Here is a 25,114-nt window from a genome sequence, read left to right on the forward strand (position 1 = left end):
TGGCTCTGTCTGTTAAGCACCGACTCTTGGGTTGTCATCTAGGGTGGTGAGAACAAGCCCCGCCTCGGGCTCCCGGCTCAGGGGGGAATCTGCTTCCCCTCCCCCTCTCCTTCTGCCCCTCTTCCTCCTGCTTCTGCACGCTCTAAAATAAATCAATAAATCTTTTTAAAAAATAAAATGAAATAAAATTGTAATTGACTTTTCCCCTAATTTATTTCTGATTTTGTTTTTACCATTCCCCCCCCTGCTCTCTTCCTTGCCAGTTGTTGCTATTGTTTATTTGCTCAACAGAGATTTCTTCAAGCCTGTTTAATTCGCTGCTCTATCTCCAGCCCCTGGAATAGCACCAGGTGGCACGAATCCCGCACTGGTTCAACCTCCGTGAGTGAATATTGAGTAAACAAAATGTTTCGGGTACTTTGCTGGGTGTGGGAAGTATCTAGGCGATTAGGACATGACCCATGATACCTTCAAGAGACTCGCGGTCTGGATTCAATTTGTGTGTTTGACTCACTATTGTACTCCCTTTTCCATAATGGAGCGTTTCAAGCTACGGCTTTTCCTCCAAATGGTGCTTTGGCAGCATCACACAGCCGTCGCCTGAGTGGCTTGATTACTCCGCCCCCCACCTCCGCCCCACGTAGGCTCTCCTTGGGTCAGTTCCTTCTTTTATTCAGCTGTGATTTAGGAGGCCATCTAAAAGCGTCCAGGTGGTTGGGTGGTTGTGGCTAGTTTTCTTATTTATTTCTATTTTCGTCACACTGCATTCTGGGAGCACAGAAATGAACACTTTCGCTTTGGGTGTATTCATATCCAGCTGCTCAGGAAGCTGCTGGGTTCTTCTTTTTAAGATCACAGCACTCTAATAAGATTCCAGGGGAAAAAAATTCTTGGATCCTTATTTCAAGTAAACCTATGCATGTGATTAGACCATTTGCACAATTCTTTCTAAATCTGCAAAGACGCCCTGTGCTCTTGAGTGACAACCAGGTCAGTTAATCCCAGGTCTGTAGTCTTCTCCTTGGAGATACCTACTTTGGAATTTATATCGTCAGGCCCTGTGAATAATATTAAATATTGTAATTTTAAAAGAAATGGTGCTGTTGTAATTCTTTACTTTCTGAAGTCACCTTCCCCTGTGTTTTAGAAACTTGGTAAGAAGAGATTTAGATGCTGCTCTTTGCTTATTCTGCTAATTGGACCTTCATGAGGCTGCCATATGTGGATTTAGGTCCTTTACAAGTCTGGGGAAAATGTTTTCTTTTCTATATTTCCCATCAATTATGCATCGTTTTTCCCTGCTTCTTTGAGAGCCCACCTACCAGAACTTAGTTGAATCTCAATGCCCTCTTTCCAAAAACTGTCCATTTTTTTATCACACGTTCCTCGCCTATGCTTAGTTAGCTCTCCTGGGTTTTCTACATATACTTCCCCGACATTCTGCTCTGTTTTGTGATTTAATTTTCAGATTTGATTTGAAAATACGGGTTTATTTTTATGGTCTCCAATGAAGCAGTTATAAGGCTGGTGAAGTATTTTTGTTTCGGGTTTATTTGTCCATTAAAATCTTAACCGCTGGGTGCCTGGGTGGCTTAGTCGGTTAGGCCAGTGAAGCGTCTGACTTTTGGTTTTGGCTCAGGGTCATGAGATCAAGCCCTGAATCACCTCCGTGCTGGGTGTGGAGCCTGCTTGGGATTCTCTCTCTCCCTCTGCCCCCCACCCCTGTCGCATGCAACAGCGCTCTTTGTCAGGAAAAAAAAAATCTTAACCCCGCTCTCATTAACAGATAAAATACCCTCTTCCACACTTGGACATTTTACTTTAAAATTCCGCTTGGGGTTCTTCTCATTTCTCCATTTCAAGGGTTACCATCTTTTTCCAGACTCTGGTGACTTTGTTCTCTATTCTTTTTTCTCCTCAAAAGTTTCTGATTCTAGAGAATCTAACTTGGAGCTCCAAATCTTCCTTGAGCCTTTGTGCCGTGAACATTCAGACACACACACTTGGCAGGACATTTTGCAGGGGAGGCTCCTGCACGGTTTCTCACTCCTCGGTTCTCTGTGACCTTCCCACTTAGGAATGTTCTTGTCAGGCCAGGCGGTCTGAGTGGATGGACCCAGTCACCTCTTCCAGTTCCTCCTCCTGCACCCCACATAGAAACGTCCAGCCTGGGCCCCCTTCTCCTTTCACTCTCCCCCTGCAGTGACCTCACCCCACTTGTCTCTCGGCTTGGAGTGTCAACTGCAGGCTGATGAGTCCCAAATGGAGACCCAGCTCTGAGGTGTCCGGGGCTCGAAAGTTCTAGCATAACTTCGCGGTTGGTGGTTCAGCTGGTGGGATGCCTAATAGCTCGGAGGAAGACCTCCCCATAGCTCCACGCCCTCCTCCTCAACTTCCACTTTTTCAGGAACTGGCATCATCATCCACTCAGCTGCTCCCACCAAAAACCCAGGGGTCACCCTCCATTCCTCTTCCCCAGATCCTGCACCCAAACAGGCAGCAAGTGTGCCTGCTCCACCATCCACATATACCCCACGTCACACCACTCTCAGCGCCTGCATGCCCCCACGCCCTTGGGTCATCACATTTAACTGAGATCAGCCATTCCCATGTGCCAGGCACCGTCCCCAAACCTGGGGCTCAGCAGGAAGCAGAACAGACATAGATCCCTGCCTTCCCTGCTCATAGCTGCCTACACATCACAACCCCCAAGCTCGGAACTGCTCTCCCACTTTGGGTCACCACTGCCAGAACTCGGATCGTGGCAGGACCCTCTAAACTCTCTACACTCTTGTGAGGTACACATTCTGTGGCTCCTGCCTGACATTGCCAGATAAAACACGGGACACCCAGTTGAATTTAAATTTCAGACAAATGATGGATAATTTACTAGTATAAGCATATCCCAGTATTGTATGGTATATACTTATCCTAAAAAAGTATTTGGGATTTATCTAAAATTCAGACTGAACTAAAATTCATCCTGGGTCTGGCCCACCCTATGGCTGCCTCTCCCGAGCTCTGCTCCTAACACTTTCCTTCCCTCATTATGCTCCAGCCACACACTTTCTGTTCCCTGCAGACTGACCTCATTCCTGCTTCAGGATCTTTCTTCTTGACATGTGTCTGCTAAAGTGCTAGATGGCTAGCTCTCCCTTATCACCACGGTCCCAGCTCCATCACCACCTCAGAGATGCCTCCTTAACCCACAGAGGACACTGGGACCCTCCCACCCCATGTCTCTGTCACTTCTGCCTGTCTTATTTTCTCACGATGCTTATTAAAATTATCTTTATTTACAGACGTAATCTACTATGGTGCCCTTCACTAAGACATCCGCTCCGACAAGGTCTAAAAGAGCAGAAAGCTTGTGCATTGTGTTCATGACTGTATCCAGTACCCAGAACAGAGTTCAGAGGAGGCCCTCCATACATATTTGTTAAGTAAATAACTGCATGAGTGAATGAGTGAGTGAATGAATGAATGAATGAACTGAACCCCTGTTCCAAACAAAGCAGTTTGAAAACAACAAGTTCATAGTTAGGGATTGGGAAACATAACTGTTTCTATGTAAGATTTTCAAAATTCCAGCCCCCAGTTAACCAAGTCTCTAAGCCTGGCTATGCTTTTGCCTCTGAGGGTGAGGACAGGCAGGTGTGCAGGGGACATTACCGTGTCCCTAATTCTAGCTAGAAGTTAACTATCCCGTAAATAAAGATAAGCTGCAAGCCAAAAGAAGCTTTTCCAAGAACACGGAGAGGTAGGCACGCGGGCGAATCTGCTGTGTCCATAAAGTAAGGTGACCCAGATCCAGGAAAGTGCGGGTCAGTGGGGGGAGAAGCATCCGGTGACTGGGGGAGGCCAGTGGAGAGACTAAGAGGGGTATTTCCTCCTGGACAAGGAAGCAGCAAAGAACAGGACCTCCACTGGAACACAAATGGCTTGTTACCAGTCTTCATGAAACCGTGTCTCTAATTTTTTTTTAAATTTTCTTTTTCTTTTTTTAAATTTTATTTGTTTGTCACAGACGGAGAGCACAGGCAGGGGAAGCTGCAGGCAGAGGCAGAAGCAGGCTCCCCGCCAAGCAGGGAGCCCAATGCAGGACCCAATCCCAGGACCCAGGAATCATGACCTGAGCCAAAGGCAGACACTCAACCGACTGAGCCACCCAAGCGTCCCTGAAACCGTGTCTCTTAAAAAGAAAGTGCCGTGTGTATGTGTTTTCCCGAGTGATACATGATTTATAACTACAGCTTCAAAGGGAAAAATATCTCTCCAAGGAAATCTCTAAAAATGACGGCTCTGGGTCCAATTGGCTGAAACTGCATTAGTTGAAAGCCAATTCATTGAAATGGGACCTGACTGGCCAATTTGATGACTGCTCCATTTGTCAAGGAAATTATTTGTTAAATTTACCAAACGTACTGATTGTGCTTTTAAGAGCCTTTACGAGGAAAGTTCAATTTGATTACTGATGATGAAAGATTCTTTTTTGCATACTAACTAAGCCAAGATGGATACGGCCCCAGAGAAATTGACAAGAGAGTTCTGAAACTGCTCTATGTTTATAAATACGAAATGGTATATAGTCCAAGAAAGCCTCACCCACAGAAAATGCTATTTTTCCAACCAAAATGTTGACCTTTCATTTATGATGGGATTCTTCTGGCTCCTTAGGATTTCTCTCAGATGCTTCTGGAATGGTGTTTTCTGTTTTTCCAAGCATTTAAAGTAGACTGTTGTCAATTCTTCAGATAGCACTGCGGCCTTAATTTTGCCCTAACAACTAAAATGTAATTAAACTTGAAATTAATTTTAGCATTAAGTTAAAACATAAAATCCTAAAAATCTAAAAGAAATCAGAATTTTTACCAATTGGTCTTTCAGTGAATTCGGTATCAGAAAACGAAAGTTTTGGTGAATTGGCTTTAACAAACTGCCATCACTGGTAGGCAAGCCCTGGGACATCGGCCACCCTGCAGAAAATAGGCTGAGCTGAATTTATTTCCTCTTGGAGCCCTTATGTGCTTGTCCAATGTGCAAGCTGCAGCAAGAAGGCCGACTAGCTACAGAAGTCTTACCGCTAGATCCTGAGCAAGTGGGAAAGGGCCAGCAGTGTCCTCCCACTCACCCCTTCCCACAGCAACTGGCCTCAAATTCACTTTAGTTTAAAAAAAACCAACAAAACAAAAGCCCCAGTTCGAATACCATGAAAACAAAACCTTGAAACGACCACAAAGATTTCTAAACCCTGCCAACTGCCCAATTATTCTGAGTACGGCAGAGGTATCTGGAGAGCCAGGCGGAGGGCAGGGGTCACATTAATGAGCTGCTCCTCTGGCTGGGGACTGCCCCCCTGCCCCCAGGGGCCGCCCGAGCCACAGAGCCATTACCCATAGAGCTCCTTGCAGAGAAGTATGGTCAGTTTCTTCAGATGAGGGAGGCTGCTGGAGCCAGTCTTCACAAAGTCAGAATCCAGGGCGAGCTGAGTGCTTAAATAATCTTGGATGGCTTTAAGATGCTCTTCTGGAAGCCTGAAAATAACAGAAAGAGAAACAGGCTTCTTCTCTTCCTTTGGCCACAAACACCAACTGGAAAAGAAGAAATCTTCATTGTCAGAGTCTCCGGCCGAGACTCTGTGCCTCAGAGAACATGTGTGCACTCCTGGACGGTGCCCCTGGTCTTACTACTGATAGCTAGAGAAGCAGGTCTGAGCTAGACTAAAGGATGGGAGAGGAAGGACGCCTCTTAACCCACCCATAAAGGCTTGTCCCCAAGCCCACACTTGGAAGGAAGGGATACTGGCTGGAAATGCTTACCCTTTACAAAGGAGACAAAACAACTTGAGAAGCGGTCAGCGGACTTGTTTCCCTACCTCATTTTCTTCTAAAGACAGCATCTGGGGGCTGAGGCATGCTCGGTGAAGAGATGGCAAATGGCTCTAGCTCACGTACCAACTCCAAAATCACGGCTGAAGGCCACCTAGCCCTGTGCTGAGGACGTTCCGAGCTGTCCTGGGGTCCGTGGGGAAGTCTGTGTGGTAAGCGATGGACTGGGACTATGGTAGTGGGCCCAGGTGCCCTGCCTTCGCCCTCCGGGGTCTGGCCCAGCCCCTTCAGCTGCCCGGGGTGGGCGAGGCACACACAGGCCGGGCGAGCTCAGTGCGCGCAATGGCCCCGCGGAAACAGAGCCCCGGCTGGACGGCACCAGGGCTGTCACAGAGGTCTGATGGTCCCTCTACATTCTCTTCCCCAGCACCATGTTTGGCCCGGGTAACCTGAGTCTTTGTTCCTACAGTGATTAAAATCAGAGTCCCAGCAAGTATTTCCTGGGCATAACCCTGCACTCACTCTGCTAAGCACTTCAAGCCCATCTCCCCTTTGGTCCCCAAACCGTTAGGACACAGCTGTGATGATCCTTCCTATTATACAAATGAGCAAACTGAGCCAGAAGGTTGTTGATTTACCTGGGTGAAAAAATTATTGCAAACTTTAAAAATCTTTGTTCTGGCCTCAACGTATAATCAAGTTGGAGCTGGAGGGCAAAGGTTTTTTTCCTGCAGGATCTTTGAAAGCATGAAAAGCTCCTGCTCTTGAGACTAGAAGGGCCATTGGCCATTTTGACTTCTTTAGATTGAAAACGATTTACATGCCCGTCGTCCTAACACTGAACGTTAATCTACACTCATTCTGGGTCTGTCTTGACATCCTAAAAATCCAGTTTCTGCCCAAGTCTGTTTCTAGAAAGGACATAATTGCTCCCATGGTATTAACATAGACATTTTAATGGTTCTAATGACTATTGACTCATAACTCTGAGACCACGAGAGCTTGTTATACGAATCTATCTTTGTTAAGATGTTCGTTGTAGGAGAGTGTTAACATAAAGATGTGACCTCTGTTCATCAGAGAAGCTTGATTTCCTTCAGCGCTCTTGTAATAACTATTAACCACGGCCTAACTGATTAGATCTAATCAACTTGCACAAAAGACTGGGCAGGTTGTCTTATAATTAAGAATAATCTAGGGGCCCCTGGGTGGCTCAGTCGCTTAAGTGTCTGCCTTCAGCTTAGGTCATGATCCCAGGGTCCTGGGATCGAGTCCCTCCACCCCCCCAAGCTCCCTGCTCAGCCTGGAGTCGGCTTCTCCCTCTGCCCCTCCCCTACTTGTGTTTTCTCTCTCTCCTCTCTCTTAAATAAATAAAATATTTTTTTTTAAAAAAAGAATAATTGAAAGGCAGTCCTTCGTGTAAAAAGCTATGTTACACGCAAAATAGATGGACTTTCAAACACAAGGCAGAATCTCGGTTCGTCAGGACCCAGAAGAGCACTGAGAACGAGCACTGTGTCACCGCTTCCCTATGCCACCACCGTGCTCCATTTACTCATCCCCAGCTCCAAGCAGAGGTTTTAGGAGGGTTCCACAGCGCATGTGAGCTGAGAAGCCAAACCGAGAGAGCACACAAGCCCCCAGGCGCCCCCCGCCCCTCTCACGAGGCTGCACAGAACTTGGCTGCATACGTCTGTCCTGCCCCACTGGGGCCTGGAGGCCCAAGAGAACACCTGTTCCTGGAGAGGAGGGACTGAGGAGGAGATGCCGGGGAGTCGGGAGGAGTGGGCAGTTGGCGGCATCTATCTGAGCATATTTGCTTATTTCCCCAAGGAGCTCACTCCATCTAGCATCTACCCCTGGAGAGAGAGGAATCTCGAGGAAACTGAACAATGGGAATAGTTTGATAAGTATTTGTTATTTACACATGTCCGTGGGGTAGTCATGGTAACACACTGATGCATTCAAAATGCTGGATGCTTAGCTATTTGATAAAGAACCCAAGTAATGCAAGGAGTGTGCATAGCATATAACCTGGTGGGCCTAGAGAAGAATCAAAGGATATTCAAAGTGCAATTAGAAAAACACCAGGTATCTTAGCAACCGGGAGGCTTGTGTGTACCTTCAGGCATTTCCTTTGTATTTTGCCAAATTGATGGTAGGAGAGAAGCCCTCAAACTGATCCTTCGAGCTGGAGACATTGCATTAGCCCTGCCGGTAGGATATTCTTGGGGGGGGCGCTTTTTCTCACACAAAGAAACGAAAAAAACCTTTTTAGATTTTTAATGCATGGAAGTCACTGGGTACTAACATCTGGTGGGTGCCCACTCTGTGCCAGGCCACGTGCTGGGTGCTGGGACGCAGTTCCGCTCACCATGCTTCCTTCCCGTTGAGACCGTCCCCCTAGCCTGTCTGGTAGTCGGGGCCTGTGGTTTGCAAGACAACTAATACCCCTCCTGGAGGCTACTCCCACTGGGCACCATCCAGCCAGGGAAGTGTTGGGCCTGCTCAGAGAGACACAGGAGTACAGCAAAGGTGCTGGACCTCACGCGCAGGACCAGCAGGAGCCAGGGTGGGCCCACCTATGGGACGCGATCCTGAGAGCTCGGGATCAGAGTAAGGAGAACTTAAGTAGTAGAATGACTGCATCTCGCACGAAGAAAGGAGCGCCGTGCGGTGTAGACCACAGTCGATACCACATGCGGAAATACCGCGCTGGCCTATTTACTGGTGACAGGAAGGTGGCCCCCCCTGGCGGAGGGCCCAGAGCAGGAAAGGGCCGAGTGGCAGGTCCAGGCTGCAGTGTAGGCAGCTCCTGGCGTTGGGCCATCTGCCTCAGTAGATCCCACGGCTGCAGAGATCTCCGTGATGTGTTCACGGCAAGCCCCAGGAAGGGGATCCCAGCGGAGGCCCCTATGTCCTGGAGCAGGGCCGCCTCTGCAGCGGCAAACTCCACGTCATTCCATCACCAGCTCCTGCCAGGCAGCCGGGCCCTGTGAGACAGAGCAGCTGAGCCGGCCACCCCTGCCCGGGCAGCAGAGGGGTGACCTGGTCTTCCTCAGACCTGCCTTTGGGAGGCAGGGCGGTGGGGTGGGAGGGGGCAGGCCTGGAGAGCAAGCCGTCCCTGAGTGAGCACAGAGGGGGCTGCCCGGGTGTAGTGGTGCTGATGGCTGGCTGCTGAGAGGCCCGCCAGGCAGGGACTCACCCACTAGTGTCCATGCTCTGCAGTCGCTGAAACAATGTTTCCGAAAGGCTTGGCCTGCTGACCTCGGTGGCTCTCAGATTCTCGCTCGAGAGAGGGACCTCCTTGGCCTCACATGGCCCAGCAGATAAAGGGATGTTTCTCGGTGGCAGCTCGGGTGGAGACAGGACACCTTCTACCCAAGAGAAGAGCAGAAATGTCATGTGGTCTAAGCGCTAGCTTCTCTCAGAATCACCCACCTACAGAGGGCTCCCTCGTGTAGTGACCCCTCCCGACCTGAGAGGTCCATCCAGGCCACTGTGCCTGCACTGTCCTCCTGTCTCCACTCCCTGACTAGATGGGGGAGCCTGATGGCAGGAACGTGGTCCTAGAGGTCTTTGGCCCTGGGATACTGTTTGTCCCATTGAGGTGCTCAGCAAACACCTGCCAGCTGGGCTGTTGGCCTTGGACAGGTGGGGCCAGCAGCCCCAGAAGGATGGCCAGCTTTGAGGGCTGAGGCTGGGGCCCTGGATGGGGCAGAGACCCAGTTCCAGGACAGGGGGAGCAAGGGTGGGAAGCAGGCAGGCCTAGGCCACACTTCTCCTCCTGCTCCCACCCTGGCCTTCTTTTCCTCTGCATTCCCTCCAGCCTCTGCTGTTCCTTCTCTCCCTGCCAGACCCTAGGAGACAAATAAAAGAAAGTGAGGGGCCCCCTTCACACAGAGAACTGAAATATAAAACAAACAACTTGAATTCGACCTGGGAGAAGGGACTACTGCCCATTTGCCTTTAGGAGAACATCTGTCCTGCACACACCACAAATCAGCAGGGTGCTGAGCCTCTCGGGTCCACGACCTCCTACCCCAGCCTCTTCCTACACCAAACGGCCACTCCAGGGCCCCTGCCACAGAGCCACGTGGGGATGTTCTCTTTAGATGACAAGCTCTTCTCATCCTCCCCTGGCCTGAGGTTCTTGCGACGGTATGAGTGTGTTTTGAGCCCTGTGGGGACCGGCAGCACCTTGAGATGACCTGAGCCAAATCAGACCCCTTGGACCAAGGGGGTGGGGGTGGCGGTCACACTGCTCAGGTTCAAGCCGACAACTGTGCCTCCTTTGGGGAAGTGAAGCCAGCAGTCACAAGACTGGGTTTCTCTTCCCGGCCGTTACGGACGGTGCTGGGGTCTTTCTCCAGATGGCCATGCAGAAAGGCAGAACAGCCAGGACAGCAGGTGTGAGGGAGGGGAGGACCGCAACGTGTGAAGGGAATCTGCAGGACGGCTCCTCAGCATCAAGGCCAAGGCTCGGGCATCTGGGGACAGCTGGGGGGCCACATGGCCATGGCTGAGCCAGTGAGTGACCCGGGCTCACACGGGCACACGTCAGCTCTGGCTATTTCTGATGAGGGGTGAGAAGGGGCATGGGCTGCCTAGGTCCCTCTCGGCCTCCATGGAGCTGCGGTCCTTTTGAGAACCCTCTGCCTGGCCCTCACCTCCTCTGCAGAGAAGCCTTCTCCTCAATGCTCCTTCTCCACCCAGGCAGCCAATGAGCTGGGCGGCCACTCAGACTGGGTCTCCAGGAAGGTGGGAGGAAGGTGGGCCGGTGGCCCACAAGCAGGCCCGAGGGGGGTGCACTTGGCTGGAGCAGCCCGCAGGGAAAGGCAGGCACCAGCCCAGGGATCTCAGCGCGTCTGGGGGTGACCCTGGGGGGCCCAACTGCTTCCAGGCCCTGGGACTTAGGAGGAGCCCTGACCTGGTGAGGGGCTCAATTATGTATCTCAGGTTTTCCATTAGGAAGTGACCTTCTGGGGTGAAAAGGAGGGTGCTATCTAGGTGGGTCCGGCTCCTGTGCCCTCCTCTGCCAGACTCCTGTTTGATTGCTCCGTGGCCTCCCCCTGTTTAGAGGGGAGGCTTGACTCTCACATACTTTCCTGAGGCTTTATTTTCCTTTCAAAGATGATCTAAAGAAACACCTCTCTCGCCCTTCCAGTAGGTACACGCATGTCCTCCTTCATTCTCTTTACAGCGAAATGGAGCTGATTGTTTTGGTGAGGATGGTGGCTGCACTGACGAGTGTTCTTGTGTGCTAGGCTCTAGGCTCTGCATTCGGTGACTCCTATGATGGCACCCCGAGAGGTAGATATTATTTTTAGTGTCTCCTTAAGAGAAGTCTGTGATTCAGAGAGGTTAAGTAATTTACCCAAGGTCACACAGCTAAGAAGCTGGGGAGCAGGAAGTCTGACCCGGGTCTGTCTGACCCCAGAGCCTGCTTTCCTAACTTGTCCTTGGTCACCATGTCATCCTCTCTCCCTCTGATAATCGGACCCACCTAATCTACAAGCACTTGTGGCGAAAAAAGCACCCCAGGACTTCTCCCCTGTAGTGCCCCCTCCTGCCTTCCCTTTCGTCTGCTCGTACCTGTCTCCTCCTCTGGCTCATCGCCTGCATCCTCCTCCTCCAGGGGCACAGGGTACTGCAGGTGGGTCACCAGACCCATGTTTTCTTTCTTGTAGAACTCGATGAGCTGGTCCAGCTTGGTGAAGAACCTCATGGGGACACCTTCGGATGCCTGAGGACAGAACCCCAAACTGAAGTACATTTCAATTGCTGGGACATCGCCTAACCACAAAGGCCATCTGTAGCGGAGACCAACGAGGCCGAGGGAGTGACCTCGATCCAGAAAAAGCCCTGGGCTCCTACGCAGTGTCTGTCTACCACACCCACACCCTCCCATCCTATAGCCAGCAGCCCCGGGCGCCAGTCTGCAAGAGGCACAAATAGGACAGTTTCAAAGATTCTTTTCCTTTGTTTTTTTTTTTAACTTTTCTTTTCTTTTTCTTTTTATTGTTTTTAAAGATTTTTATTTATTCGAGAGACAGAGAGCACGCAAGAAAGGGCACACAAGCAGGGGGAGCGGCAGAAGGGAGAGGGAGAAGCAGACTCCCCACTGAGCAGGGAGCCTGATGTGGGGCTTGATCCCAAGACCCTGGAATCATGATCTGAGCACAAGGCAGACGCTTAACCCACTGAGCCCCCCAGGCACCCCATTTTTAACTTTAAAAAATATATATATATTTTACTTATTTATTTGAGAGAAAGAGAGAGAGAGCACAAGCTGGGACAGAGGCAGAGGGAGAAGCAGACTCTCCCCTGAGCAGGGAGCTGGACGCTGGGCTTGATCCCAGGACCCCAAGATATTGACCTGACCCGAAGGCAGACACCTAACCAACTGAGCCTCCCAGGTGCCCCTCCAGCAAGAAATTCAAGATGGGCCCTGGCAGCCAGCCCCACCTCACCGAGGCCCCGCCTCACCGAGGCCCCGCCCATCGAGGCCCCGCCCACCGAGGCCCCGCCCACACCGAGCGGGCATTGAGCAGCAGGGCAGGATGGGAGAACTGCAAGGAGGAGACTCACTTCATCAATGCTGTGCCCTATAGCTCCTAACCCAACATGCGCCAAAGTCCTGTCCATCCTCCCTGTCTACTACTTTCCCTGCTTCTCCTCGTGTTCTCTGACTCAAGGAATGGTACCATCATCTCCCCTCTGGCCTAGGCAGAAACCCAGAAGCCTCTTGGACATCTCCCCTTCTCTGAAATAGAGGGCGAAGGTGGACAGTGTGAGGCCAGTGTTCTGGATCCAGCTAAGAAGAGGTTGAGTGGGGTGGCAGCCCTAGGTGGAGGGGAAAGTTGTAGCTGGGCCCCAGGGACGAGCAGTGAGCCTGGGCAGTTAGACAGGAGAAAGGGATCAGGCTGTTGGTGGGTACGGGGATGGTCCGAAAGGACCCCCCTCCTGGGTGGGGCTTCCCTGGCCTCAGAGTGCAGCAATCCTGGTCCCAACACTAAGTGTCTGTGATTCACCGGCACTTTCATCACGACCATCTCATCAATGGCTGTCGTAGAATTTTTTCTTTATTTTATTTGTTTTTTAAAGTGATCTCTACACCCCACGTGGGGCTCGAACTCACAACCCCAAGATCAAGAGTCACATGCTCCACCGACTGAGCCAGCCAGGTACCCCAGCAGTCATGGAATTTTAAAATGAGTTGAGAAGCTGCCATCATAGGAGTTGGAAACTAGAGGCCCGACTGCTCCCCTGGGGGCTGCCAGCTACCTTCTTGCTGAAGGGGCTGGGACGATCACATGTGGGAAGGAAGGCCACCTGGCAAATAGGATGGGAGTTGGACAGTCCACCAGGTCGCTGAACACACAGGGTCTGGGCTTAGTGTGGCTGGGCCGTCCTGACTTGCCCACCTCCATGTCAGGCCACCTGTTGCTCCGGCATGGTTAGGACTGATGTGGGAGGCTGGGGTGGTGCCTTGGTCTGGAGGTCTTCAGGGCTCCAGGGAAGTGGGACTGGGATAGCAAACAAGGCACGATGACCCAGGCAGGGACAGACCCAGACATATGGGAACAGACCAGGACTCAGACCTGTCCCTGAGCCCCTGTTCCTGGTGGTTAACCCCAGGTTGTAGTGAGGGTGCATTTGCCTTCAATGAGAACCCACCTGACTTTCACCTTGACTCAGGGCTCTGCACTCGGCCTCTGTCTCTCCAAGTGGGTTTGTGTGTGCATACGCACTGCGCAGATGTAAATCTCTAACTGAGGCTATGTATGTGTGTTTGTGTGGTTTAAGCTATTAGGTAAATGTATAGAGTTTAACAATGGTTTTTTTTTTTTAATTCTTTCCAATAAATTCCCTGTTGTCACAAAGCCCCATGTTAAGCAATCTCTTTCAAGCATTATTGAACCAGAAATATCTGAGCAGCAGCAGCTAGGCCTTCTATAAAGTAACCAGAATGGGTTCAAAACCAAAAGTGAGCAGAATAACAAAAATAATTTGACATGACGCAAGATCGATGAACTCAATTCTGTTAAAGCAGCCGTGATAAGTGTCATCTTGTCAAAGAATTGACAGTTAATAGATGTCAAGCCACTAGGCATATGGGAAAAGGGTATGAAACCATCCAAGGAAAGTCAAAGTGAAGCAGCTCATGTGCGAGTGTGGAAGAGGGGTCTCAGCCAGGAAGGTGTGTTGGAGGGGGCACGTTGGACGTGGGAATTTAAGATGCACTGACGCTAAGACACACAGTCTTACACATCGCCCTGAAAAGCCAAAGCATAAACCATGATACCCCATTAAGTGTGGACACATTTTATTTTAGAGATGTTAAGTGTGAAAAAACAAGCGTCTTCGAACTGATGAAATACACAGTATCTTAAGCATGCAGAGGAACAGGACACTCGAACGTGAATCTAATCCCTACAGACACAGCGAGGCAGGAGGTGGGCGGGGGGACCTGGGAGCCCGTAGCAGGTGCTGGGCGCTGTTGGCAAGACAAAGCTGCTGGACCCTGCTTGTGCTTGGACTGTTCACAGAGGCCAGGGAGTCAGGGCCTGGCAAGCCGAGGCTGCTGGCTGCCCAGGTGGTCCATGGTCCCAGGAAGGTAGACGGTGAGGGTTGAGTCCAAACCTCAAGGATGGTGGAGCAGCCTGTCTTAGGGGGATGGGAGGCAGGCCAATGAATGGCCAGCTACTGAAAGCACTGCTCGGGGAGGGGTGCCTTCCTGCACCTCCCCCACCATTCATGAGGGGAAGCACCAGGAAGCAATGGGGCGCTCTCCAGAAGGCAGGGTCTACGTGTGTAGATCGCACCTGGAGTGAAGACTCACAGGGAGCAGCCTGTCTTAACAGGCCGCACAGACATACAGACACGGAGGAAATGGGGAAGGCAGGGTGCCAATTAGCCAAAGTTAGGGTCTCTTTGGAGGAGCTCTTCTCATCAGCATCTTGACACTAAGATTTGAAGGGGTTCACAGAGATGCCTTTAAGAACTTATGTTCAAAGCACATTCTAGAACAGAAACAGGAAGAGAAAAAGGTCAGAGTGCCGAGGATTATATAAGCTCTTGAGCTGGCCCAGGCTTGGGGTGGGGTGAGGGGGTGAGGAGCGTTCAGACGGGTGGTGGGAGGTCCCACCTGGCCAGCACAGAAAGGAGCAGCCCAGCTATGCTGTCCTCATTCCTAATCGGGACCAAGAAAGGCTCTCTGTTAGGGCAGGGTGGCCAAGAAGGCAGGGTGGGGTGGCCAGCAAGGGGGTGGGGCTGCTCAAAGGGCAGCCAGACTTGGGGGAGACCTCACAAACCCAGCCAAGTCAATGCCAGGAGTAGGCAGTTGGGTGTCGGGCTTCCAGGGGAACAGAGCCTTGACCGTGGGCCAGCAGGAACACCGAGTTCCCTTGGGGGTAGGGGCCTGGTTAAATCCATATCCACATTACTATGCACCTGGTCAGGGGCCAGCTCTGCTTAGTGCTGTACCCCCAAATGCGGCTGCAGGGCCTGACAATCAGAGGTGTTCAGCAAGAGTGACTGGATGGACTCGCTGTGGTGGGGTCAGAATGAGAGTCAGGGGAGTTGGTCAGAGAGGACTCTATGAAGGTCTGGGATGGGCGATGCAAAGAACAGTGTGGAGGGGTGTTGGCAGTAGGAGGACCACCGCACCCCCCCCCCAAGGACCGCAGCCCTGGTGCCTTTTCAACAACTTTCAAATGCAAAATGTTGACAAGATGATTGTTATATGTATCAGGCAGGTCCTGGCAGGAACCAGATGTCACGTTACACCAGGGGGTTTGGGGAGCATCTCACGGACGGGGTGTAGGGATACCAGTAAGAGGGGAGCAGCATTCCAGAGCTAGCAACAGGAGAGCCATTACCAGCCTGGGCACACGCACAGGGGAGCAGCAGGCACGGGAACCCCAAGAGGGCTGTCTGGCCAGAGTAGGGGCCTTCTACGGCCAGGGCAGGAGGTCCTGCACCCTCACCGCCTCCACCCTCTCCTCACCGCCTCCCACCCACCAAACCCAGCTGGAAACTAGCGCAGGGGAGTGAGGGAAGGTGGGCTCTCACGGAACACCCTCAGCGCATCGAGTCAGTGGTGACTAGGGACCCCTGGAAGCAGCGGGAAGGCAGGCCTGGGTGCTCTGCCCGCTAAGGCAGTGCTCACACCGGGAGGGGGACCGGCCACGCTTCCGGGGAAGGGGGGCTGCCCTCCATCCTCAACGGTTGGGGCCTCCAGACTTTGTTCCTCATTCCACGGCCACTGCCTTCCTGAAGAGATTTATCGAGTCATTTTGAAACAGAGAAACCCTGCGGCCCCACGTTACACTTGTACCATGAACGTGAGCCCTACAGGATTAGAGACCCTCCCCGGGGGGCCTGTGGACGGCTGGATTTCTGCTCTGTGGCAACTCTCCTACCATCAAGAATGGGCTCCTTCTCTCTTTAGCAGATATCTAGAGCACATCAGAGACAGCTCGATTTTGAAAAAGCAAGGAGCAGCATTTCCTCTGTTAAGTCAGCCTGTCAACTTACAATGGGTGGGCCCAGAGCCTTTCAGGACTTGTGGGATCGATGTGAATTTATGTTCATCACCAAAAGTCACAGAGAAAAAAACACGGTGGGGGTTAGTTCAGATTGTGAAACAAAAGATCTTTCTCTTCTCCTGTCTCCATTAAGATCTCCAGGTCTATGGAAAATTCTAGGTGCTTTTCCACAAAGCCCTCCCCACCGTTCTCAGCGGTGCCTGCCTTCCCACAAGTTTCTAAGTCCCAGAAGGAAAGGGACCCTGCTTGGCTCTGCCTCATACGGTCCCTGAAGCCCCTTCAAGGGTAGCGACTGGCCCCACCACTGTTCTGGGAGACATGCACATTGCATACAATAGGCCTCACATTAGGAAAGTTGAAGGAAATGAGCTGTAGATGGCCAAGCCAGGCCCTGCAGGGAAGGGCCGCTTCACCCCATCGCGTGGCACCCGAGCTTACTCAGGTACCATACTCCTGGGGAGGGTCAGAGCAAGGGAAGGCGGCTGGCCCGGGGCCCCAGGGTTCGGGAAGATACCACCACCAGTGTCTTTACAACAAAGGTCAGCAGAGTGTCCGGTCTGTTGGAGGCTCAGGGCTGTGCTCTCCGAGAAATGTGGTGTTTCCAGAAATAGCTGTGACTCTCAGACACCCTCCAGAGGAAGGGCGAGCAGGGCAGGGAGGCCCGAGCGCTGGACAGGCTCAACTTTCCCAGGGGGTAACTCTAACTTCGGCACTGTCTGGGATCTAAATGGGGAACTGAAAGAGGTCTAGGCGCAGGAGGAGGCCAGCACAGGGAGCAGAGGGACAGCCCAGCGGGAGTCGGAGGGGGCAGGAAGCCGCTGCTGCAGGGCAGCCCCTCCTCAAGCTTCCGCCAGCCCGTGTTTTAAATGAACAAGTGTATACAATCATTGTGGAAATTACACGAATGATGAAAAAGTCTTAAGAAGTGGAAAAAAACCCCAAACCATGCTCATTATTCCAGCAGCAAAGCATTTCATGTAGGTTCAATGAGGAAGTCACTAGAAGGTCTGAAGCAGGGTGACCATAGCATTGGCTGCTGTGAAGAAATGGCCAGGAGGGCCTTGGGGTGGTCGGTGTCACTGTTTCCGTTTTCCTATGGACGGTGGAGAGGCGTCCGAGGCCACAGAGGTGGTGGTGGGGGCAGAGCTGGATTCAGCCCAGGCCTCCAAGCCCCCCAGACTGGGGCTCCCACACATCCGCTGAGGCACCGTGCCGATGGAGCAGGGTCAGGAGTAATGACCAGGCCCAACACTGTGTTCTGGAACCTCACCTCCCGCCCCTAGAAGCTCCGAAGCTGCTGAGGTCCAGCACTGTTCCCTCCATTCCGACATCAGCTCAGCAGGGGCTGGATGCCCCCGCCTTGTCCTCTGTACGCTGCGGAGACCCGCCTCCTTCCGGGCCTGCCTCGGCCCTCCCCTCTCCCTGCCAGCCCCTGAAATTCTTTCCTAGGCTTCCTTTCTGCCCTCAGGGTCGTTCTCAATCCTTTACCACCTTCTCCCTCCAAAACCTCTTCCATAAGAATTGCATACCCCAACTTGGGTGAAGAAGGGAGAAGGCGAGAGACCAGATCATGGATCTCTTGGGCCTTTGGAGCCTTGCAGAATTTGGATTTTGTTCTAAGAGTGACTTGGAGCCACTAAAGACATTGCAATGTGTGTGTGTGTGTGTGTGTGTGTGTGTGTGCGCGCGCGCAACTTGATCGGATTTGTGTTTTTGGAAATATCACTTTGGCTACTATGTAGGGCAGGATAGAAGGAGGGGGGATGCTGGCAACCCCACTCTGGTGCTTACCCTGGGGAGGTGCAGTGGAGGGAGAGGGGCCAGGATGGAGCCAGAGCTGGACTGAACAGCCAGGGAGGGGCCAGGGGCCAGGAAGGACACTCCAGATCTCTGGGTTCAGTAACTCAGCTAATGAGGGAGACAGCAGGGGAAAGGCAGGCTTGGGAAGAGCTTTGGAGGCCAACTTGAGATCTAAAAATCCTTCTTCAGCTATATGGCCCAGGAGGGACCCCAGGATGTATCTCCTTAAAAGCCAATCAGTCCTTCCCTCCCCTTCTCCTCTTCTCTTCAAAACCTATTTATTGGTTTGCTTCCTTTCCCTGCTCTTCCTCTGAAGGCAGTGGGGCTTTGGGGGCTGGGGCCAAGGAGGTGATCAGCTGGCAGAAGACGCAGGCGGGAACTTAGAAGGAGGCCTGACCCAGGGGCCCAGGGGCAGCAGAGCGGGAGACTGGCTGTGTACAGGGAAACAGGCAAATGCTGAGAAATCAGGAGAAGTGGGAGCCAGGCTTCGCACTGTGAAAGCAGTCAGGCTAGAATGAACCGTCTGTAGTGTCATATTGGATGGGGACGTCAGGGTGCCCTCAAGGGGCCTTCACCTGTATCCAGGTAAATACTGATGCAGGTTCACACCTGCGTGCGTCCCCACATGCGTCCTCACCCTGTCTGCCGGCACAGCCTGCGAGCAACAACAGAGGCCCCGGACGCCGCGAGCGCACTCAGGGCTCAGGTCTCAGTTCTAAATACCACTCGGCGCTAAGAAGACCCAGGCTCCCGGGAGAGGAGGCTGATTCCGGGGCCGGGCGGGAAAGGTGTCCGGTGCCTGGAACATCCGTTGGCCCAGAAAGCAAGGAAATGCTCGGAAAATGGTAACATTTATGTGAGCACCATTCGAGCATCAAGATGAATAATAATTATACTTCACGGAACAAACGAGCAACGGACGAGTCTGTTCGGATGTAAACAGTGAGAAGGGACCGCTCTTCCTCACGGGAGGACGACAATTAATACCCGTTGAAGGAATGATGGACAAGGTCGCCGGCTGCCTCATGGCAATGAGGGCGTCAAGGCAAGCGTGGACACTGAAGACGCTGACCCCAGCCGGGAGCGGCAGAGGGGGCACAGGGTGTCTACATGTCTCAGAACGTCCCCCACAAAATCGTCATTTTAAAGGGAAAGATGGGAACTTCACAACTTAAGATCGATTTACCTTCCTCTGCATGGTGGATACACGTAAACACTTTTTGAGCTATACCTAATAATTAAGAAGTTTCAAAAATTAGTTTCTGCAACATAGACCATTTAATTAACATGCACACGTACACACAAGCGTACACACACAGACGAGAGGGGCTTCCAAGGCATCTTGTCTGAGAGTGTCCGGTTTTTAAAAAGTTGTATAAAAACGCTCCTGGTCTCTATGCTTCCGTCGGTTTCCGTACAAAGACTACACGTCGGCAGCAGCTTTGCTGCTCAGATAACAGTGCTGACACTAACGTAGCAAGAATAGAAAGACAACCGCAGAGGGTCACGTAGCACAAGTGGGCGGAGGCAGGGGCGGGGACCCTGGCGACCTCAGGGTGCCCAACAGGCAGCAGGAAGCTGCTTCAAGGGTCTCCCCTGCCACAGCCCCTCACGAGTGGGAGCTGACCAAGGAGAAAGGGACAGCGCTCAGTGCTGGCGGGGGCACACTGGGGGCTCTTCAAGGATGTCTCAGAACTCTTTGTGGGACCTTGTGGAGGGACCCCTTTCTGGCAGTCAGGCTGCAGGAAGCTGGAGCCGCCATGTCTTGGAAACAGCCTGGTGTTGTGGGTTCAAGGGGCTTGGAGGGCCATGAGCTGTGAATGGCACTGGGAGGGTGAAGAGATAGCAGGTGTGGAATGGGGGCTCTCCAGATCCAGGGGAGCAGGTCTGTTCCACCTTTCCTTGTTTTGTAACATGAACAGTCCATGTATCGGCCCCTGGGGAGAGAGGTTCCAGGTGGCAGGAACACTGTTCCCTGTGATGTGTCCTGTGCCAGGGGCAGGCGAGGGGTTCCTCTGAGGAAGGGTCTCCTGGAAACTCTCTGGCTCTTCCTAGGTGATGACTCCCCTCTCCAAATGGAAGAAACTGAACTGGGCCAGGTTTGTTGGGTCTGCTATCTCATGTATAGTATCTAGTATCACAGGCGGGTGCCAGTGCTCCATTTTACAGCTGAGAAAACGGAGTCTCGGGTGGTCAGCGACACTGTCAGAAGAGCAGCACCCGAGGGAAAGCTTCGAGATGAGACAGAGGATGGGAGGCGGTGGGTGGGGACCCACGGACTTTCTAGCTAGACAGGAGGGAGGATACCAGACACAGCGAGCTGCCAACTCGGGGTGGAACCAGGTGGTTAGAGATTCTCCGGCAGACTTCAGCCTCCAGCGGCTCAGTGGGTGGGTTGGGTAGTGTGAAACCCGGCATGCGGGAGAAGCTCGAATCCCGGGTGGCAACAGGCCTGCCCTCCAAGCTGCAGTGGGTGGGGATGGGGGTGGAGAGGCTGGTATTTGTTATCTGTGGGCATGGTCCTGTCTCCACTGGCCTGCCCCCTGGCAGCGTCCCCCAAATCCCATGTCTGAGGGTCTGGAAGGCATGAAAGACAACACTAGGCTCGTTTGGAGTCTCACATGTGCAGAAGGCAATGATGTGGCAGCTATGGGAGGAGGCAAGAAGCTCAAAGGAAGAAAAGGGGGACTGCCAAGCCTGCCCCAGCCCTCCCCACAAGCTGTAGCCAGCAGGACATCAGTGCTCCCGGCTCACACCATGCTCACACCGTGATCGTCCCCAGCTACCCAGCAAGCACGAGGCTGCCCACTGGGTCAGGTGAGCCTGGAATGGGTTGTGGGGGGTGCTCTGTCTTACTCCCAGCCGAGAGGCTGGGATCTCCCATTTACCTTGTTCTATCCAGTCTGCACTTCCTGAAGCTAGGTTCTTCGGCTTTTCTCTTGCCTCATTTTGGGCAGACTTCCCAGAACGACTTGGCATGGGTTCTGCTCACTGCCAGTCTGCACTTACTTCTAAATCCACATCCCTCCCCAATGGGCCAGACATCTCCATTTCTCAACCCATGCCCCTTCCGGGGGCTTGTAACCCTCCACCTGTCCAGGTCCCCAGTCCTACTCCTGTGGCTCCTCCCAGACTGCCCCGCACCCCCGCCCACTAAGCCAGCGGTCCTGCCTCCTGCACTCTCCTGCCGGGAAAAACTCAGATGCCAGGTCAACCCCAAGCCCAGGCATTCTGCTTTATCATTTGTAAGCTGGGATCCCCACTGGGATTTGAGATCGTGAGGTCGCAAATCTCTGCCTTTCACTCTCCGCTGTCTGTGCAGTGGGAGTACGCCCCGAGCTCTCCTCACAGACTTGAACGGCTCAGAGTGCGCTTTGAACCTCTCACATCAAAGGAGCTACAGGCTAGAGGGCAGAGAAACTGACACCTCTGGCTGGTACTGAAATGACTGCTCTAGACGCATCGTCTGAGGTCTCTGTCGGTGCCACCACAGCGGGAGCCAGGGCTCAGTGACAGTGCTCGATCTGCCAGCATGCGGTCTGGGTGTTTGGATGGTGGCATCCCCATCTGGGGACCGCAAGCCCACAGTGAAGACCCTGGGACAGGCTGGGTCCTTTGTCAATGGTCACAGCTGACAGCTAGAAACCAGGCATCACACCCAGCATGCCAGTGAGGTTGACAGGTACTATGGGAAAGGTTTCCCGCTTTCTCCGAGAGCTCACACAAACAGAAGCCCAGACTTCAGGCTCGGGGGAAGGAGGGCTGCTCCCTGCTCTCGGGTTCCACAGTCACACTCCTCATCATAGTACCACACAACGTTCTGTACTAGAGTGTGAAGAATTTACTTCTTTGCCCACTGACGTTGGGTTTGGCCACACGATTTGCTTTGGCCAATGCAATGTGGGCAAAAGTGCCAGTTCTAAGCTCAGGGCTTAACGGACTATGTGGGGTTCTGCTCACCCCTCCTGGACCCCTGCTCTCTGCCCTGAGAAGAGACGCCCCGGAGAGCCTCTGGCCCTTCAACGTGGCTAAAAATAAAGGCACGAAGATCAGACTGGGACCTGACCAGAACCGTGGAGTCCAGCCCAGCACTGCTGAACCTGGAGAACCCAGCCCAGATCAGCCAACTAGCCGACCTGCAGGCCCAGGACAGGAAAAGAAGTGATGGTCGTTGTGAACCGCTGAGGCTTTTGTACTTGTTATGCAGCAAACGCTGACAGATACAAGTTTGAAGGGAAGAAAGAACTTTCCCTGAGAGCCTTCCTCTTAACTGAAACTTCATGACAGAATTATCTCCGCTTACCCATGAGGAAGCTGATAAAACACACCTTGTTGTGTCACCAGGATCTGCCTGGGGGGCAGGGACACATCCTCCAGTTGATGCCCTCGTTCCCACTATGTCTGTACTCTGGCCTCCAAGGCTGTCCTCTGTGCAGGCCTTCAGGCCCCTCCGGGCCCCACCGTCTTTCCAATAAGCCCGCTCTCCTCCGTGGCCACCAGAGGTCCTGTCTCCGTGGGACCACTCCCACCCCTGGCCTGAGCGTCCACAGGCCCAGCCCGTGGAAGCCCCTGTCCAGGATCAGCTCCCCAACCACCCTCTGCACCTGATCAGGGCTGGAGTCAGCTAGAGCCAGGAGGCGCATCGAGCCGGCAGGCAGCCCACACATGGTTACTGACCTCTTACCATGTGCCCCACTCAGGGCTTGGCCACAGTCTGGCAAAGAAGTGAGATAGAGTACAATGAACAATTCAGTTGCTCATTCCACGGTGCAGAGGTGGTAAGGAGAAGACGGTGCCCTGGGCGGGTCTATAAAGAGACTTCAGCTGGTCAGGAATTATTTGTCAGAGCAGCTGAGGGGCAGATGACGGGTAGCAGCGGATCGGGCAAAGAGGGGGAAACATCATGGCAGGCAGAGGGAGTGGCTTGCACAAAGTATCGGCGTCCCTATAAATTATGGTTTCAAATCACAGCCAGGTGCTTGCATGGAATGCTGCTGGTGTCCTGCCTTGTTCTCCTAGGACCCCTGCACCAGTCTATGCTCCCAGCTCCGCTCTTCGGGGGGCTCTGTGCTTTGCTGCTGAAGGCTGGATCCTGCAACCTCACGTGAGTCTCCTTGGGCCCTGCAGCCGCCTCACTCCTACAGAGATTCAGGAGAGACTGGGGAGCTCTGCGTTCCCTGTGCCCACCAGAGGCGCCAACGTGTGCCGGGTGCGTGCGTGCACAAGCCCAACTCTCTGCTTCCAAGCGGGACAAACCCCGAGGTGTAACTCACACTCCAGAGCTCCTTGCAGGATCAGCTGGGGCTGAGACTTGGCCCGCGCTGCCCCCTGCTTGGCTTTACCCTTCTCTGGCTGCATCTCCCAGCCCCGTACAGGCTTCTCCTGGGAGCTTTTCTTGTGTGAATTGCTGCTACTCAAGCTCAGGGTCTGCTTCTGGAAGATCTTGACCTGTGATGCTCAACTCCCCCGAACCAAGCCTTCCCTCAAGAGCTGATCTAAGGATTCTCCCTCAAGCCCCTCACCAACAGCAGAGAATTTGGACCTCTCTACCCACCACACTTTATGGAGGAACTGATCAGACTTGAAGCCTGTAGTTTCCTCTTCCCCCCACAATCATGGCCCCCCATGAGGACCACTATCACCCCTCTCTGCTTCCTCCCTTCTCTCCTCCCGCGGGCTCAGCACACTCGCAGTGCGTGTCCTGTCTCACCTTCTGCACAGACGAGCCCAAAACCCACTCGGGCAGCTAGGCCTCTGACCCTGTGAGGCCCTGAGCCAGCTAGACTAAATGCCCTGTGAGAAACTCAGCATTCGGGTGACAACATGCACCACGGATGTACCTCAGGGTTGAGAATGAAGGCTGGAAGACGGATGTGTTTCGAGCACCCAAACAACTTTCCTTGAGTTTCTGTTGGTCTTCCCATTTTACAGAGGAAGAAACTGAGGCTCAAAAGGGCCAAATGCCTTGCCCTGTAAGTAGGAGCACAGGACTTGAACCAGGTCTTGGGTCCCTTACTCTAGGTTCTGGGCTCTTAGACTCCGAAAGGGGGCTGTCCTCCAATTTTTCTGCCTGTGTCTTCTGGGACCTTTGGTAGGAGGCAAGTCTGTTTTGAACTCCATCCAGAAGACCTTATTTACTAATGGATATTATATATCTATAAGCCCTCTCTTCCTCCACTCTCCTTCAGCATCTGTATTATATAAAGAATCGAGTAGTCCACGCAGCCCAGCCATTCTGGAGAACGATCAGACACAATTTCGACAAAGTAAACATGTGCGTGTAGTCTATGACCCCGCATTTTCACCCCTGCGCATATGCCCGAAGGCTCATGTTGGGCCACCTACTGGATGGCCATCACAACTTCATGGCGGCAGAGATCTGGGTGCCCATCGCTGGGAGAGTGGACAGGTAAAGTGCAGTCGAGGTGCACATGGGGTCACACAGCAGCCAGAAGCAAAGACTTGATGTGTAAGAAGCAACATGGAAGGATCTTAAAAAGAACCTTTGGTGAAGAAAGTAGAAAATAGATTGACAGCTATGATACCATTTCAGGAAGTAAAATTGCACATGCACATGAAACAATGTACATTTTGTAAGGATATATTCAAATACAAAGACATCCGCTCAAGTGGTTGCCCTAGTAAAGGAAGGGGATGCAAGAGCACGGAGGGTGGGAAGGGACCAAAGCAGGGGTAAGGCATTACTGTAGAGTGAGAATGCACTGCGGTTTTGATCATATAGCCTGATAGCAAGAGATGGGTTATTCGCTGTGTTGTGGCCTTTCTGATTTGACCTGAATTAATTACCCAAATCTCCTGTGTCTCCGTTTTTCTCTTGGTCAAGGGGAGAGGAAGAAGTGGCAAGGGGAAGTAACTGTTAGTTAGAAAGCAATGTGGCCTGTAAGTCAAAGCACAAAATCTGAAGCCAGATGC

The 25,114-nt window shown here is 52.6% G+C and overlaps 1 protein-coding gene and 1 long non-coding RNA gene across 3 annotated transcripts in view; both read right to left on the reverse strand.

Moving 5' to 3' along the window:
* Window positions 1-25,114, reverse strand: part of INPP5D (inositol polyphosphate-5-phosphatase D) — a 112,765-nt gene that overhangs the window by 53,788 nt on the left and 33,863 nt on the right. The window contains exons 3-5 of one of the 2 annotated variants that reach the window (XM_040638913.1): window positions 11,424-11,574; window positions 9,034-9,202; window positions 5,394-5,534 (exon numbers count right to left, since the gene is read on the reverse strand). In XM_040638913.1, the coding sequence (XP_040494847.1) occupies window positions 5,394-5,534; window positions 9,034-9,202; window positions 11,424-11,574 (461 nt within the window). Of the gene's footprint in view, window positions 1-5,393; window positions 5,535-9,033; window positions 9,206-11,423; window positions 11,575-25,114 lie in introns of both variants that reach the window. The other variant, XM_008690547.2, reaches the window with a different exon arrangement.
* Window positions 751-5,387, reverse strand: LOC121104753. The gene is made up of 2 exons (XR_005837074.1): window positions 4,873-5,387; window positions 751-4,786 (listed from the first exon to the last, which is right to left on the reverse strand). It is a non-coding gene; the product is annotated as an uncharacterized LOC121104753 (long non-coding RNA).

This window comes from Ursus maritimus, unplaced genomic scaffold (assembly GCF_017311325.1).
Source record: "Ursus maritimus isolate PB19 unplaced genomic scaffold, ASM1731132v1 scaffold_1, whole genome shotgun sequence".
Classification (NCBI taxonomy): Eukaryota; Metazoa; Chordata; class Mammalia; order Carnivora; family Ursidae; genus Ursus; species Ursus maritimus.